This window comes from Podarcis bocagei (genome assembly GCF_964188305.1).
Source record: "Podarcis bocagei genome assembly, chromosome: 2".
Lineage (NCBI taxonomy): Eukaryota > Metazoa > Chordata > Lepidosauria > Squamata > Lacertidae > Podarcis > Podarcis bocagei.
In genome coordinates, this window is record NC_138126.1 from 9,204,246 (window position 1) to 9,222,577 (window position 18,332).

The 18,332-nt window shown below is 43.7% G+C and overlaps 2 protein-coding genes and 1 long non-coding RNA gene across 3 annotated transcripts in view; 1 reads left to right on the forward strand and 2 right to left on the reverse strand.

Annotated features, from left to right (window-relative positions):
- LOC308580736 (uncharacterized protein) overlaps positions 1 to 18,332 on the reverse strand; it is a 154,119-nt gene that overhangs the window by 40,400 nt on the left and 95,387 nt on the right. The gene's annotated exons all lie outside the window — the stretch shown is intronic.
- Positions 206 to 10,281, forward strand: LOC308580588 (uncharacterized protein). The gene is made up of 2 exons (XM_081182455.1): positions 206 to 412; positions 5,997 to 10,281. The coding sequence occupies exons 1-2, from the start codon at positions 367 to 369 to the stop codon at positions 7,865 to 7,867; spliced, it is 1,917 nt and encodes a 638-aa protein (XP_081038581.1). The 5' UTR covers positions 206 to 366; the 3' UTR covers positions 7,868 to 10,281.
- LOC308581404 lies at positions 2,363 to 17,359 on the reverse strand. The gene is made up of 2 exons (XR_014005058.1): positions 17,097 to 17,359; positions 2,363 to 3,024 (listed from the first exon to the last, which is right to left on the reverse strand). It is a non-coding gene; the product is annotated as an uncharacterized lncRNA (long non-coding RNA).

The window sequence follows — 18,332 nt, forward strand, 5'->3', positions numbered from 1 at the left end:
GGGGGGAATGGAAACCAGGGGGGCCGGGGGAAAAGCCATTTATTGCAAATTTGGATTGGATATCTATGTACCAAAAGGGGAACTATTGTTATTTTGAAAATTGAAAATAATATATATATATATATTTGAAATAGTTTAGAAAACTATTTGGGGCTCCCGCGCAGCTGATCCAGCGGGGCTTTCCGGAGGCGAGACCAGCGCCTCTCCTCGCTCTCTGCCCGGAGAAGCCCAGAGGCTCCTGCCGCTCGGCTCCGAAACGGTTAAGAGCAGCGGCGACAGAGCTGAGATTCCTAGAGCGGAAGAAAAAAAAGGCTGTCGGGAGAATAGCAGCTTCCGCTTCCTGTCCCGCTTTTGGCGGGGTGGCAGATGCCGGTCATGGCGGCGGCTTTCCTTCCTCGCGGAGGCGCTGGAGGTGGGTCATATTATGATGTTTTATAAGGGGGGTGCAGCTGGAGGGAATGCGGAGAGGGAGTTTAAAAAAACCCCAGTAGGCAAACCGTTTCAATGTAAGTTTTTTTCTGCGTCTCCTTTTTCTAGTCATCAATTTGTCCAGATTTTCACATTTTTAAAGAACTCTTGAAAATTGTTCAACATTTTGGTGCAGATCTCGCCTAATGCTCACGCCTTTGCAAAGGGTATTTCCCCAAATATTTACATTTGCCATAATTAATGCATTCTGTATATAATTCCGCTAAAGTAATGCATTTATAGGGCTTTCCCCCTTTGTATGGGGGTAGGACATCTTTTCCCAATGGAAGGGCAGATCTTTCTCCTGCTCTCCTTCCTGCAGGCCAACTTGGGCAGGTTGGGGAGCTTCCTTGGGCTCCCCATAGGGCTTGGGGTCAAGGCAAACCCTTAAGCATTGGAAAACCTTCTGCTGGGGCTGCACCTGGAACTTGTAATAATTTTTATCCGGCCTGATTTTATTATAATTTATTAAAACTGTATACCTCCCTGTACCCACAGGCCTTAGGGCAGTCCACAGGATAAAATTGCAATATAAAAACTGAAAATTACATAATCAAAACATAAACAAAATCAACCCAATAACACCCCCCAAAAGAACCACACACATTTAAAAACATTTGTGTTTCAATTAAATACAGCAGTTCTGGGCAGAAGAGGTTAAAAAAGAGGAGAAACAAGCAACTTCAAGTCCACATTAAAATTCCAGGCGTGGCTGAGGCCTTAGTTAGACAGGCTAATACTATTACTATTACTACTCCCAACACCCCTGAGCACCCTCTCCCACCAGTGTCCTGCCTCGGTAATGGACTGGATGAAAGCCAACAAATTGAAGCTCAATCCAGATAAGAGTGAGGCTCAGTTAGTGGGTGGTTCCCTAGAGCAGATGGCTGGGAGGTCGCCTGCTCTTGATGGGGTTACACTTCCTTTGGAGGAGCAGGTTCGTAGCTTGGGGGTAATCCTGGATCCTTTGCTGTCACTTGAGGCTCAGAAGGCCTGTAGTGCCTTCCATCACCTTTGGCTGGTAGCCCAGCTACACCCCTATCTGGACAGGAATAGCCTATCTACCGTTGTCTATGCTTTGGTAACTTCAAGGTTAGATATAGATATGCGTTATACGTAGGGCTGCCTCTGAAGACAGTTTGGAAACTTCAGCTAGTGCAGAATTCAGCAGCCAGGTTGCTCACCGGAGTAAGGCGGGTGAGCATATTACCCCCATCCTGGTCCGACTGCACTGGCTACCAGTTAGTTTCCGGGCTTAATTCAAGGTGCTGGTTTTGACCTATAAAGCCTTACATGGCTCAGGATCACAATACTTCAAGGGCTGCTTCTTTCCATATGAACCTAGCCTGATCCTGAGGTCCTCCTTCGTGGGCCTCCTCCTCAAGTGGTCTGGAGGGTGGCTGCGCGCCTGTGGAATGCTCTCCCCAGGGAAGTTCACCTGGCGCCTTCCTTATACACCTTTGTTGTTGATTAGTCATCTTAGTTGTGTCCAACTCTCCGTGACCCCATGAATCAGAGCATGCCTTGGAAATTCACTTTCCTCTCAAAGCTTCTCCTTTTTTATGTCCATGGAGCTTTCATGGCAAAATACTGGAGTGGGTTGCCAGTTTCTTCTCCAGGTGGATCACATTTACCGTATTTTTCGCTCTATAACACGCACCTGACCATAACACGCACATCGTTTTTAGAGAAGGAAAACAAGGGAAAAAACATTCTGAATGAAACAGTGGATGTATCATTTTTGTGCTTCATGCTGTGGCCACAGACATGTGATCTGATGGTGAATTTGGGGTGACCCAATGCAAAAATCCTGAGAATCCCTGTGGATCCATGCTTTGTAACCACGTTTTTGCACCATTGCAGCCCCAGGCAACAGTGGGTGCGTGATTTTTGGGGGGCAGGCTGTAGCCATGGACATGCTATGTGCTCTGATGGTGAATTTGGGGTGACCCAATGCAAAGATCCTGTGGATCCATGCTTTTTAACCACATTTTAAGTGGGGAGGGAAGGAAAAACACAGAGTGGACAAGGAGCAGGAGAGGGGTGTGCAGAGAAGCAGCTGGCTAAGAATGCAGGAGAGGGGTATAACGGGAGGGAGGAAAGGAAGGCAAAAGTTTTCCCTTACCTACCCACCCAAGCCAGCCAGCTCTCTCTCTCTCTCTCTCTCTCTCTCTCTCTCTCTCTCTCTCTCTCCCTCCTGCATGTTTTCACGGAGAGGAATTAGAATGAAGGACGATCCTTTCCTTTCCTCTCTGCTTGCCTGGAGGGGAGGGGCTTTCCCTGCTCTTTGTTCCGTTTGAGCAAACACAGCAAGGAAACAGAGGAGAGTGGGCAGTAAGACCCTGAGGCAGAATGCAGGAAAGCAGCCACTTCCTCTTTTCAGGTTTCCCTTCTCCGAGACGCGCAATTTGATTTTTGCCTGCTTTTTTTTGCCTCCACTCGCGCCATTTGGCTCCAGGGACCACACATTCACTCAATAACACGCACAGACATTTTCCCTTCCTTTTTAGGAGAAAAAATCTGCGTGTTATAGAGGGAAAAATACGGTAGTCTAAACTCTTGGCTGACCTGTCTGTCTTGGGTGGCCCTGCTTCTCTGACTTATTCAAGCTCCTTCGCCACGACAAGGCAGTGATCCATGAAGGGATATACACCTTTAAGTGCCATGCAAACATGTTCCTTTTTAACCAGGCTTTTGCTTGATATGTTTGACATCCTATAGTCTTTTTCAAATGTGGCTCTTTTTTTGGGGGGTGTTATTGGATTGTTTTTATTCTGATTATATATGATGTGATCTTTTCTGCGAACCACGCCGAGTCCTCCGGGTTTAGGGCGGTATATGAACTCAATAAATAATAATACCATATTAATACTTTCATTATTTGTACCCCACGGATCTGACTGGGTTGCCCCAGCCACTCTAGCTGCTTCTAACAAATATAAAAGCATAATAAAACATTTAATTTTTTTTATAAGATATTTATTAAAATTTTCAAAGTTAATACATTATAACAAAAAGAAAAGAAAAAACAAAAATGCAAAAAGGAAAGACAATTTAAAAAGAGAAAAAGAAGGGGAAAAAACCACATATAAATTCCATTTACTTATTTTCTTTTAACTTACTTTCCAGACCTCCTCATACCACCCTTTCTTATATTCCAGTTTAAATTGTTTGAACAGCAAATCCTCACCATTAGGTCTTTTACTTATTTCAAAACCTTATTTTCTATCTCTTAAGCATTACAGCTGAAAACCACTTAAGTACTGTCCAACATCATTCTAGCATTCCTTAATTTTACAGTATTTCTGCAAGTAGTCTTTAAACTTCTTCCAATCTTCTTCCGCCGACTCTTTTCCCTGGTCTCGGATTCTGCCGGTCATTTCTGCCAGTCCCATGTAGTCAATCATCTTCATCTGCCATTCTTCCAGAGTGGGTAGATCTTGTGTCTTCCAATATTTTGCGATGAGTGTTCTTGCTGCTGTTGTCGCATACAGAAAGAATGTTCTATCCTTCTTTGGCACCAATTGGCCGACCATGCCCAGGAGAAAGGCCTCTGGTTTCTTCAGGAAGGTATACTTAAATACCTTTTTCATTTCATTATAAATCATTTCCCAGAAAGCCTTAATCCTTGGGCACGTCCACCAAAGGTGAAAGAATGTACCTTCAGTCTCTTTACATTTCCAACATTTATTGTCAGGCAAATGATAGATTTTTGCAAGCTTGACTGGGGTCATGTACCACCTGTAAATCATTTTCATAATATTCTCTCTTAAGGCATTACATGCCGTAAATTTCAGACCGGTGGTCCATAACTGTTCCCAGTCAGCAAACATAATATTATGTCCCACATCCTGTGCCCATTTAATCATTACAGATTTCACCGTTTCATCCTGAGTATTCCATTTCAGCAGCAAGTTATACATCTTTGACAAAATCTTAGTTTTGGGTTCTAACAGTTCTGTCTCTAATTTTGATTTTTCCACCTGGAATCCAATTTTTTTGTCCAATTTATAAGCCTCCATTATCTGACAATAATGAAGCCAGTCTCGCACTTTGTTTTTTAATTTCTCAAAGCTCTGCAATTTCAATTTGTCTCCCTCTTGTTCCAAAATTTCCCAATATTTTGGCCATTTGGACTCCATATTGAGTCTTTTAAGAGCTTTCGCTTCCATTGGTGACAACCACCTTGGAGTTTTGTTTTCCATTAAGTCTTTGTATCTTATCCAAACATTAAACAATGCTTTCCTGACAATATGGTTTTTAAATGCTTTATGTACTTTGACCTTGTCGTACCACAAATATGCATGCCACCCAAAAGCATTATTAAATCCTTCTAAGTCCAAAATGTCTGTATTCTCAAGAAGCAGCCATTCTTTCAGCCAGCAAAATGCTGCTGATTCATAATAAAGTTTAAGGTCTGGCAGGGCAAATCCCCCTCTTTCTTTAGCATCAGTTAAAATCTTAAATTTTATTCTGGGCTTCTTGTCCTGCCAGACAGATCTAGAAATATCTTTCTGCCACTTCTTGAAACAGTCCATCTTGTCCACAATCTGCAATGTTTGAAACAAAAACAACATTCTAGGCAATACATTCATCTTTATAACTGCAATTCGACCCAACAAGGAAAGCTTCAAATTTGACCATATTTCTAAATCTTTTTTCACTTCTGTCCAACATTTTTCATAATTATCTTTAAATAAGTTCACATTTTTTGCTGTCATATTAATCCCCAGGTATTTCACTTTCTTAACCACAGTCAAACCAGTCTCATTCTGAAACCTTTCTTTTTCAGTTGATGTTAAGTTTTTCTCTAAAACTTTGGTTTTTAACTTGTTCAGTTTAAATCCTGCCACTTGACCAAATTCTTGAATTACCGTATTTTTCGCTCTATAACACGCACCCGACCATAACATGCACGTAGTTTTTAGAGGAGGAAGATCCATAGGCATGCCACCCGTAGGCATTCCCTCCATAACACGCACAGAAATTTCCCCTTACTTTTTAGGAGGAAAAAAGTGAGTGTTATGGTGCAAAAAATACGGTAAGTCTAAAACCCTTTTAGTACTAGATTCTGGCTCCTGTAATGTCAAAATTAAATCATCTGCAAAAGCTCTCAATTTATACTGTTTAGCTCCGACCTGTATACCTTTAACCAGCTGGTCTCTTCTAATCATATTCAGCAGGACCTCCAGGACCGATATAAAAAGCAATGGTGAAATTGGGCATCCCTGTCGTGTCCCTTTTTCTATCTTAAGCATAATAAAACATTTAAAACTTCCCTCTACATGGCTGCCTCCAATTGTCTTCTAAATGTTGCATAGTTATTTTTTTGACAACTGACGGGAGGGCGTTCCGCAGGGTGGGCACCACTACCAAGAAGGCCCTCTGCCTTGTTCCCTGTAAGTTCCCTTCTCACAGTGAGGGAACTGCCACAAGGCCCTGGGACCTGGATCTCTGTGTCCTGACTGAATGATTGGGGTGAAGACGCTCCTTTAGCATTTCATCAGCTTGCCTTTTTATTCCATCAGGAGATGTTGAAGGGATGCTGGCAGAAGGGGAACAATCAGAAATGTCACCAAAAGGATTCAAAGAACAAAGGAATCTGAGGGTTCAAGAGGGAGGCAGCAGGCGAGAGGGGAGACGAAGGCAGAAGCTGGAGGCTGACTCTGGTATGTCTCAGGGTGGTGAAAATAAAATTCCTAGAGAGAAGAAAAAGCATGAATGCACCGTGTGTGGAAAGAGATTGCGTAGTCACTCAACTCTTACTTTACATCAAAGAACTCATACAGGGGAGAAACCGTATACATGTTTAGAGTGTGGAAAGAGCTTCAGTAAACGTGGTAACCTTACCTCGCATCAAAGAACTCATACAGGGGAGAAACCGTATACTTGTTCAGAGTGTGGAAAGAGCTTCAGTGGCAGTGGTAGCCTTACCTCGCATCAAAGAACTCATACAGGGGAGAAACCGTATACTTGTTCAGAGTGTGGAAAGAGCTTCAGTGTCAGTGGTAGCCTTACCTCGCATCAAAGAACTCATACACGGGAGAAACCATATACATGTTCCGAGTGTGGAAAGAGCTTCAGTCAGAGTAGCTACCTTAAGTTGCATCAAAGAACTCATACAGGGGAGAAACTGTATACATGTTTAGAGTGTGGAAAGAGCTTTATTTGGAGGAGCAGCCTTATGTTGCATCAACAAACTCATACAGGGGAGAAACCATATACATGTTCCGAGTGTGGAAAGAGCTTCAGTGTCAGTGGTAGCCTTACCTCGCATCAAAGAACTCATACAGGGGAGAAACCGTATACTTGTTCAGAGTGTGGAAAGAACTTCAGTCACAGTACTGCCCTTACCTCGCATCAAAGAACTCATACAGGGGAGAAACCGTATATATGTTCCGAGTGTGGAAAGAGCTTCAGTCAATATGGCCAGCTTACCTCGCATCAAAGATCTCATACAGGGGAGAAACCATATAAATGCTTGGAGTGTGGAAAGAGCTTCAGTCACAGTAGTGCCTTTATCTTGCATCGAAGAACTCATACAGGAGAGAAACCGTATAAATGTTCAGAGTGTGGAAAGAGCTTCAGTCACTGTGGCCAGCTTACTAGGCATCAAAGATCTCATACAGGAGAGAAACCGTATACATGTTCAGAGTGTGGAAAGAGTTTCAGTAGGAATGGTGCCCTTACCTCGCATCAACGAACTCATACAGGGGAGAAACCGTATACATGTGCAGAGTGTGGAAGGAGCTTCAGTCAGAGTGGCCACCTTAAGTCGCATCAAAGATTGCACACAGGAGAGAAACCGCATACGTGTTTGGAGTGTGGAATGAGCTTCACTCACCGCAATGGGCTTGCTAGACATCAACAAACTCATCAAGGCAGCAAACCTTATAAATGCTGGAAATGTGGCAAGAGCTTCAGTCGCCTCGACTCCCTTTCCTCGCATGAAAGGATTCATACAGGGGAGAAACCGCATACATGTTTGGAGTGTGGAAAGAGCTTCAGTCACCTCGACTCCCTTTCCTCGCATCAAAGATTGCACACAGGAGAGAAACCTTATAAATGTTTGGAGTGTGGGAAGAGCTTCTGTGGCGGTAGCCAACTCAGGTTGCATCAAAGAACTCATACAGGGGAGAAACCATATATATGTTCCGAGTGTGGAAAGAGCTTCAGTGAAGGTGGTACTCTAACTAGCCATCAAAGAACTCATACAGGGGAGAAACCGTACACATGTTCAGAGTGTGGAAGGAGCTTCAGTCAGAGTAGCGCACTTAAGTTGCATCAAAGAACTCATACAGGGGAGAAACCGTACACATGTTCAGAGTGTGGAAGGAGCTTCAGTCAGAGTAGCTCCCTTAAGTCGCATCAAAGAACTCATACAGGGAGAAAATCTTAGAAATGTTTGGTGTATGGAAAGAACATCAGTGACAGGGACTCCCTTCCTAAACAATAAAGAACTCATACAAGGGAAACATCTTAGAAAGGGTTGGCGTGTGGGAAGATCTTTAATCATATGAAATAACTCCTACAGAGAGTAAACCAATGATAGTGTTCTGGTCCCCCCAGGACAGCCATTATTGGATTGGAAGAACTTTCTGACAGTAAGAGCTGTTTTGACAATGGAACAGTCTCCCTCGGGAGGTGGCGGGCTCTCCTTCCTGCGAGGTTTTTAAGCAGAGGTTTGATGGCCTTCTGCTATGGATGCTTTAGCTGAGATTACTTCATTGCTGGGGGTTGGACTAGATGACCCTTTTGTTGTTTAGTCGTTTATTCATGTCCGACTTCATGACCCCATGGACCAGAGCACGCCAGGCACTCCTGTCTTCCACCACCTCCCGCAGTTGGGTCAGGCTCATGTTTGTAGCTTCGAGAACACTGTCCAACCATCTTGTCCTCTGTCGTCCCCTTCTCCTTGTGCCCGCCATCTTTCCCAACATCAGGGTCTTTTTCAGGGAGTCTTCTCTTCTCATGAGGTGGCCAAAGTATTGGAGCCTCAACTTCACTATCTGTCCTTCCAGTGAGCACTCAGGGCTGATTTTCTTAAGAATGGATACATTTGATCTTCTTGCAGTCCATGGCACTCTCAAGAGTCTCCCCCAGCACCATAATTCAAAAGCATCAATTCTTCGGTGATCAGCCTAGATGACCCTTGGGGTCCCTTATAACTACAGTTCTATGATTCTATATACATCATCTGCTAGACAGCTGTTGTCACAAGCTTGGCAAATCCAGGCATATACTTGATCATCAGATAATGCCAATATTATTCACTTGGACTGTGCTGTTTGAATCCATGTACAATTCTAGGTGCCTATTCTATAGTTTTGTTTTCATATCCTAATTTTCATCTGCTGTTACTTGTAGTGTTCCCAAAGCAAGTAAGGATTCAGAAGATCAGTAAAGGAAGGAAGGAACGGTAGTATTCACCATCTCTTCCTGAACTCTGTTCCTGGCCCTAAGATCTATCTAAAGATCAACAAACTACATCAAAGTAACCTATTAACTTTCTGGCCTAGGATGGCTGGTGCAGCAACAGGCAACTGGTCTGTGTCCTAGAATGCTTATACGTGCTTGTCAGACATAGAGAAATGGCAGTAGAGAAAAATGGCGTGGATGTAGAGGCTTGTGGGATTTGATCAGAAATTATTGTCAATGAATCAAACCCAGTCAGCGCAATGCTTTCATCGCGGACACAATGGCTCGATGCATATTTTATAATTCCTCATAGTAATCCTGTCTGATCCCTACAGTTATAGCTGCTATGTCTGTTTCATGTGCATCATAAAATGAAACAGAAAAAGCTTTAAGAAAATAAAATCTTTATGATTTTTTTTTTAAAAAAAACCCTCATGAGTCCCACCTACACTGGAAAAAAATTGTGGGATCTGCTCACATCCCTCATAGTTAGCTTACTGCAATGCACCGTACAAAGAGATATCGTAGAAGGTTGGGCCACAGGCTGTAGCTGGTGCAGAACGCAATAGCCAGGTGGCTTGTGTGAGCAAGGTTAACAAATGTAAAGGATCCCTGGACAGTTAAGTCCAGTCAAAGGCAGCTATGGGGTTGCAGCGCTCATCTTGCTTTCAGGCCGAGGGAGCTGGCGTTTGTCCACAGACAGCTTTCGGGGTCATGTGGCCAGCAGGAATAAACTGCTTCTGGCGCAATGGAACACTGTGATGGAAACCAGAACTCACGAAAACTCCGTTTGCCTTCCTGCCACAGTGGTACCTATTTACCTACTTGCGCCGGTGTGCTTTCGAACTGCTAGGTTGGCAGGAGCTGGGGCAGAGCAGCAGGAGCTCACTCTGTCGCACACATTCGAACCGCCAACCTTGCCATCAGCAAGCCCCAGAGGCTCAGTGGTTTAGACCACAGTGCCATCCACGTCAGGCTTGTGGGAGGAAACTACTGCCAGCATAGAACAGCCTGCTAGTGGGATTGGCACTTGCTACCAATCCGCTACTGGGCTGAGTTCAAGGAGTTTGTACTCACATGCAAGTCCCTGTTCTGCTCAGTCCCAGATATACAGCAGAGATTCTCCTGCAAGTTCCAAAGATCCCCAAAGCACACACCCAGAATGGGGCTCTTAGTGTCACTGTCTGTGTTCTGTGGAATGGCATCCCTTTCGGGGGGGGGAGCGGGAATTGGGACCTTTTCCAGCTGGATAAATAGATTTTAATAATGGGGGTCCACTTGTTACGGTTTTAGTCTTATTTTTATTTGTTGCCTTTGTGTATATAACTGCTTTTTAAAACATTTTTTTATATAAATTGCCTTGAGATGGTGGTTTAGAAGGCAATCAATTATTTTGTAAAAATATTTTTAAAATACTTTTCACATTTATGCATTTCACTAATTTTAGAATCATTTTGACATTTCAAGGTTTGACTTCCTCCTCTTTCTGCGGTTCCTTAAATTTATTTTTAATATCTTCTGCATATCCAAATTAACCTAATTTGCTCATTTATTAATCTTCTTTAAATATATACTGGTATGAAACTGCAGGTTATTACAATAACCCTACCAATGTTTTTATCTGTTTACAATTTATCTGTAAATATTCAATAAACCATTTCCATTCTTTTATTTTAAAAAAATGTTATTTTGATTCCTTATTCTTCTGGTAAGTTTCACCATAGAAGGCAAGGTACCAAGGTACCATTGTAGAGGCTGGAGAATTTTTTCCCCCCACCTGGGAGCCTGTGTCGGGGCTGCTGATTCTTCTAGATCTGTCAACAGCTTTCGACATGGTCGATCATGAACTTCTGGACCACCGCCTTGCCGACGTGGGGATCCAGGGCACAGTCCTTCAATGGCTGCACTCGTTTCTCTCTGGTCGGGGACAGAGGGTGGCGCTTGGGGGGGAATTGTCATCGCGCCACTCCTTGGTGTGTGGAGTACCTCAGGGTACGATACTCTCCCCGATGCTTTTCAACATCTTTATGCGCCCCCTTGCCCAGCTTGTCCGGAGCTTTGGGCTTTGTTGCCATCAGTATGCTGATGACACCCAACTCTATCTGTTGATGGGTGGCCATCCTGACTCGGCCCCAGATACACTGACCAGATGTTTGGAAGCTGTGGCTGGATGGTTACGTGGGAGTCGGTTGAAGCTAAATCCTTCGAAGACAGAGGTCCTGTGGCTGGGATGGGACGATATGGGATTGGGGGGGGGCAACTCCCATCTCTTGGGGGGGGCGCAATTAGTGCCAGCACTGTCCGTTAAGAGTTTGGGTGTAATCTTCGACACCTCCCTTTCCATGGAGGCGCAGATTGCAGCTATAACAAAGGCGGCATTTTTCCATCTCCGCCAAGCTAAGCAGTTGGCTCCTTACCTCTCTCGCCCTGACCTAGCCACTGTGATCCACGCAATGGTCACCTCCAGACTGGATTATTGTAACTCGCTCTACGTGGGTCTGCCCTTGAGACTGACTCAGAAACTCCAGCGGGTGCAGAATGCCACGGCGAGACTCCTTATGGGGTCTTCGCTGCGAGATCACATTCTTCCGGTACTATACCAGCTGCACTGGCTCCCGGTGGAGTACAGGATCAGGTTTAAGGTGCTGGTTTTAACCTTTAAAGCCCTATACGGCCTAGGACCCTCGTACCTACAGGACCGCCTCTCCTGGTATGCCCCACAGAGAAACTTATGGACTTCAAATAAAAACATCTTGAAGGTCCCAGACCACAGAGAAGTTAGGCTGGCCTCAACTAGAGCCAGGGCTTTTTCGGCTGTGGCTCCGATCTGGTGGAACACTCTGTCACAAGAGACCAGGGCCCTGCGGGACTTGACATCCTTCCGCAGGGCCTGCAAGACAGAGCTGTTCCGCCAGGCCTTTGGCCAGGGCACAGCCTGACTCCCTCCCTCGGCAGTCTTCATGGAGCTCTGGCCCAATGGTGGCCAGTGGCTTGAATTTAATTAATTTTATAATGAATGATTTTAGAATGTTGTTTGTGCTGTACTTTTGTACTGTTTTATTGTTGTTAGCCGCCCTGAGCCCGGCTTCGGCTGGGGAGGGCGGGATATAAATAAAATTTATTATTATTATTATTATTATTATTATTATTATTATTACCATGAGGCCTAAGGTTCCCCACTCCTGATTCAAATCTTCAAGAGTGGCGTTGACAGCCTTCCTAGTGGGTAGTGTAGCAGGAGACCCCCCCTCACGTTACACTGTTATGCACAAGCTCCACACACACACACACACACACACACACACACATCACCATCCCGACCCTGGAGATGCCCCTTTTAGAGGGACATCCCCTAAAGCCTTCCGTAAATAAGGAAGCGCCAGCTTGACAGCTCCCCATTGCTGTATTCCCGTAACGCTCCGCATCGCCCTATCTGTATTATTGGTAGACCGGTCGCCCGAACTCTGGGTCAATCGGCGGCCGCCTCAGCCAATCAGCGTTATCGAACAGCGCCCCTTGCGGCGGCCACGCAGGTACTGCAGGCTACTGGCGCTCTTTTCCCTTGGTTTTGACAGCTCTCAATACAAAGTTTCCGAGTTCAATTGACCGTGACTGATTTAATCAAAATGTTGCAAGCTGCTTCCTGAAGGCGAAAGTGCTTTGAACTTCAAGGACTGTATTCTTTATAAATTCACCAAAAATCAGCCGTACCTCGGATTCTCACCGGACCACTTTTATTCTGCTGTATATTACAAAGACTATCAAAGGGGGGTGGCCTGATACCAGGCGGCCATAATCCCTTAACCGAGCAGTCACGTACTCTGCAGTCCTTCCAAGTTGACGTTTGTTCGGGGCTTCCATTTTGCTTCACCTTGTGGGCGGTGGGAGTCCTGTCGCGACAGTCTTTTCTTAATAAAGACCGAGCCTACTGGCTGCTGTTTTGCTCTGAATTGCTCTGGCTGGTGTCTTTGTTTCGTCCAAGGGAGCCCTCGGATTTTCCGGTAACAGTAGCAAGATAGCGGTACTGGCAGGGTCCCCGGTGCTGATTCCCTCTACCTGATTAGGTGACCCAAGGAGAGATGGCTGAGTACGAATCGTCAGCACGGTTTCATCACCTGCGAGAGACAAAGAGGTCAGGAATGTTGGAAGGTCAACAGCAGGGATCATGCAGTTTATCAGCTAAGGGTTAAATCTGGTGGTGTTTAAAGAGAGCTGGCCAAGAGGGGTGGGCGGAGCTGCTGCTTAGCAACCAAGCAGAGGGGCATGACCTTCACTGAGGAAACGTGCTCGGATTGGCTGGGTGGTTCTGAGGGAGCTTTCCTCTGCTATGTTTGGATGAACGTCTCCCTGCTTTTGCTCGCTTTTTTCAGGAAAGTGATATCGGCTCTTTTCACAGTAGTACATGCTTGTCACGTAGACAAGAAGTTTGGGATCAGTTTAGCACAGGGGTCAGCAACCTTTTCCAGCCATGGGCCGGTCCACCGTCCCTCAGATCATGTGCTGGGCTGGACTATATTTTTTTTTTTGGGGGGGGTAATGAATGAATTATTATGCCCCACAAATAGCCCAGAGATGCATTTTAAATAAAAGCACACATTCTACTCATGTAGAAACACCAGGCAGGCCCCACAAATAACTCAGAGATGCATTTAACATAAAAGGACACATTCTTCTTCTTTTTAAATTAATATTCTTGATTGATTAAAAAATTTACATGTCTGTACAAACATTATGTACTATCTCTTAACAGGTAAAAAAAGAAAGAAAATTATATAAAATAGACATTTATAAAAGAAAGAAAAATAAAGAAGTAGCAAAGATAAGAAACAAAGAAATAATAATAATAATAAAAGACAAAGTCCTGGAGCGTCTGAGGGCCGGACTGAGAAGGTTGCCTGCCCCTGGTTTAGCAGATGGATGGCCTTATTTCATATGTCCCCTTGGATCCTGCAACCTGAGGGACTGGCACTCAGACAAGTGCCACATCATGTTCATCCTGAACTTGCAAGGAGCCATTCTTCTGGTCGAAGGGGCCCATCTATGCTTACTCCGTAAGGCGGTTTCGCCGTCACCTTCCTGATTGATAGGCCACCACAAGGAACGTTTCCTTGGCCTCAGAGAAATCGCCTCCTGCCTCTGCAGTTCGTTCCTTTACCTGAAACAGCAATGAGGACTAGGATCAAAAATAAAATTATAAGAGGGAAAACACTTTTTGGGGAGAGTTGAGACACACTAGAAGACTTTGGGCAATTAGTGAAACGTTTTAGGGTATCTCCCCCTCACTTTACCAGCTCCTGGCAAATATCTCAGGTGAGGATGTATTTTAATTGATTGTCTGATTTTATGTTAATGTGTTATACATTTGATGTTAGCCGCTCTGAGCCCAGCTTCGGCTGGGGAGAGCGGGATATAAATAAAACATTGTTATTATTATTATTATTATTATATTTATTATTATTATTATTATTATTATTATTATTATTATTATTATTATTATCACAGTGAAACTGTCTCTGACTTGCTGCTCCTGAAGCTTTTAAATGTTTAATAGGTTATTGTATTTTAATATTCTGTTGGAAGCCGCCCAGAGTGGCTGGGGAAACCCAGCCAGATGGGTGGGGTATAAATAAATAAATAATAATAATAATAATAATAATAATAATAATAATAATAATAATAATTTATTCTGTTGGGAACCGCCCAGAGTGGCTGGGGAAATCCCGCCAGATGGGAGGGGTATAAATTATTATTATTATTATTACTCGGGAGGAAGCTCCTTTCAGCCAGGCTCCTCTTCGTTTTTCTAGCTCTGTCTGCTTCCTCACCCGCCCTCTCCAAATGGGTGAAAGCAGCAAGGAGAGGGAGCCAAGCTGCCATTAGGGAAACTGGGATAAGGAGAGAGGGAGTACTGACAAGGGAGAGCAGTGAGGTCCGCTGATGCCATCTAACCTTCCCCCCAACCACAAATTATATTAATAATAATAATAATAATAATTTCTATACCGCTTGATTTTTTAAAAAAATCTCAAAGCGGTTTACTGCATATTTAACGTCAATAAAACAATCTAGAATCAAACATTTCTGAAGAATGTCAAATATAAAGTATACAGTCAAAGCAACGTATTTAACAGGAAACTAAAATATTATCTTAAAATATTTCAAAAGAAAACATTACAAAGGAGGTCGACTACAGAATACATATTTAACACAAAGTTAACAAAACAAAAAGAACTTGAACATTTCAAAAGAAAACATTGCTAAGTGAAGCCAACTATAAAATGCACATTGAAAACAGCATAGTTTACAAGCCGGTTGACTGACTGAACCCAAAGAGTACTCCTTAATGGTTCCTCAAATCCTCTATTACAGCAGTCCATTGCTGCCTCTTGTGGCAGTGAGTTCCATAGCTTAATTCCTCACTGTGCGAAGGGTTTCTTTTATATATCCTGACTCTTCCACCATTCAGCTTCCTGTGACGCCCCCAAATTCTAGCGCTAGGAGAAATAAAAAGCTTTTCTCTACCTACTTTTATAATTTTATAATCGTGTCACTTCTTACTTGCTTTTTCTCTAAACTAAAAAGTTCCCAATTCTGCGACCTTTCTGCACAGCCGAGTTCCTCCATCCCCTCGATAATTTGGGCTGCCCTTTTCTGAAGGTGGAGTTGGGACCACTGGGTGCAAAGTGCAACTTCTGGAAAATCTCATTTATCCCTTTTTGGGGGGGAGGGAAGTTTCCAGCCCCGAAGAGCAGAGGAGACACTTCAACGTGGATGTGAAGTCTCTGAAAACAGAGAGGAAGGTGACCAGGGGTCAGAGAGCGGGGCTTGTCCCTCCCCAGGACTTGGAAAACATGGTAAATCAGCGGCAGCAGAGCTCCACGACTCTCGTGACCTGCACAACCAAAATAAATGGTACATAAAGTGCTTTTAAAATGAAGAAACACGCCTTTTTATGGTCCACAATTCTTTTGTTTTGTTGTGGAGAACAACCAGGCCTGGATGTCTCCTGCAAAGGCCTCACTAAGCAGGGCCTACTAATCATCATGGAACATCTTCTCCCCAGGGACTGATTTCTTGTTTCGTTTTGTTTTTTCAAAGTGATACGGAACGGAAGGGGGGGGGCTCCTTTCCCCCTTCCTTCTAGGAACATCCGAGGCCCCACTTATTCCTATGGCCGCGCTTTAGCCAATCACAGCCATGCATTCGTCCTGCAGAAGCTAGCTCAGGGAGCTCCTGCACGCCACATGGCCCCCCACGGCGAGAACAATGGATCCGAAACCAGGGACCTCGTAAAACTGTCAAAATCCTGTTACAATGTATCCATTCTGTTTCTGCTTTTGCCCTATAGTACAGAATGGGTTTGAAATCATTGAAATCTTTAGAAATTGATATAAAATCAACCGTAACTCCGATTTCTTCGCTCTCGGTGTCATTCAACTCAGTTCCCCGTGGACTCCATGATGCTATCCCTACTTCCATAATCCCCGAAGCGGCAGGTCACGTACGCAGGAACTTCTTAATCCTGTCAGATCGTTTTGCCAAACCTTTCCTCTAGGCAGTATTAGGTGGCAGACGATGCATATCTCTGACCCATTGTCTTGCCACCACCGGTACTCAATAAATGTGTATCTATGTATATTTCCCGCTCCGCATGTCCCCCCTCCCTCATCCGAGAATGCTAATTAATGTAATCCCACCTTTTCATAATGTATTCATGACGTGTAAAGTATATTCATGATGTAACTTGCGAAACCCAACCTTCCCATAATGTATTCGTGACGTTTCATGCACTGTATTCTGGGATATGGAGGGAAATTTCAAAAGTTCATGTCACCCCTTTCTCTCTGTTCAATCTCGCCTTGAACCTGTTGCGCAATAAACTTGGACCTTCTGCAGTTTGCTCCTGTGTCCGGCTGAGCTCATTTTCTTCCGCAGGGACCCACGGACTTAGTCCGATGAGTTGGGTGGCAGAGTAACCCCGCACCCAGATTTTTCCGTAACAAAAGGAAGAACAGAAAAAGATAACAAATGCAGAATTGTGCTTTTATTGTTTATAAGGTGTGAAATATACTCGGAGTCGAGAGTGGATTTCATGCTCTTTATTCAGCTCATAGTAGTGAGGAGGAATGAATGTTCCCCCACAATATCTACTTTATATACATTATTTACACAATGGGCCCCACATTATTGGCTAATGGATACTGTTAAACAATACTGAAGTATCAGATCTGGAAGGACGTGGTAATAGATTTGGTTAGCATGCTTAATTTTGGTATGAGAAAACAAAGGTGCATGAGGGATTCCTGAACCACATTATAAGGAAATCAATTCACCAAGTATGGGACAAATATAAGAATTTATTAGAGAACAAGACACCTTTGTGGCTTTCCCCATTAGAAACCGTATCTGTAAAAAGAGGTAAACACGAAACTGGGCAACATACAAAGATCTGTTAACAGAAGTAGAAAACAAATTAAAGGTGAAAAAAATATGAGGATATAAAAGCTTTGTTAACAGGTTGGTTACAATATTGCCAAATAAATGACATATTCAGAGGTGACAAAGAGAAGGACTTTGGGAAGGAATTCTCAAAGTTCAAAAATGAATTATTAGAAAATAATGAGAAATTGTTATCAAGAATGTACAAACCACTGCTGGAATGGGAGACGAAAGATGAAGAGGTTAAAGCTGTAATGATACACTTGGCAAAAGACAGGTTAGAATATACCACTTGAATCATAGGAAAACTTGTGGAAAGAGATTTTAAAATTCACGGCATGTACTTCATTAAAAGAAAATTATATGAAGATGTACTGATGGTATTTGACTCCAGTAAAGCTTGCTGAAATGTATAAAGATATCTCTAATTTATGCTGGAAATGTAAGGATAAGGAAGGAACTATTTTTTCATATGTGGTGGATGTGTAAAAAGGTAAAGGGCTTCTGGGAAATGATACACAATGAACTTTTAAAAATTCTTAAAATTACGTTTGTTTAAAAAAAAGAGGCATTTTTACTAGGAGTAATAGGAGGAAAATTGCCAAGGAAGCAAGAGACTATTTATTTATGCGACTACAGCAGCCAGAATGCTACTAGCCCAGCTGTGGAAAGAAGGGAAGGTCCCAACGAAAGAAGAATGGATGACTAGATGACTGGCTAAGGAATATAATTATATGCAAGGAGAATAAAGGGGGGGGAATGGAAACCGGGGGGGGGGCAAGGGGGAAAAGCCATTTATTGCAAATTTGGATTGGATATCTGTGTACCAAAAGGAAAAATGTTATTTTGAAAATTGAAAATAAAAAAATATATATTTTTAAAAATAGTTTAGAAAACGTTTTGGGGCTCCCGCGCAGCTGATCCAGCGGGGCTTTCCGGAGGCGAGACCAGCGCCTCTCCTCGCTCTCTGCCCGGAGAAGCCCAGAGGCTCCTGCCGCTCGGCTCCG

Bases quoted from the DNA above. Each gene is read 5' to 3' on its own strand.
- LOC308580588 (XM_081182455.1), top strand. From the start codon at position 367: ATGCCGGTCATGGCGGCGGCTTTCCTTCCTCGCGGAGGCGCTGGAG. The intron at 413-5,996 runs GTGGGTCATATT...TTATTCCATCAG, and splicing joins TCCTCGCGGAGGCGCTGGAG to GAGATGTTGAAGGGATGCTG.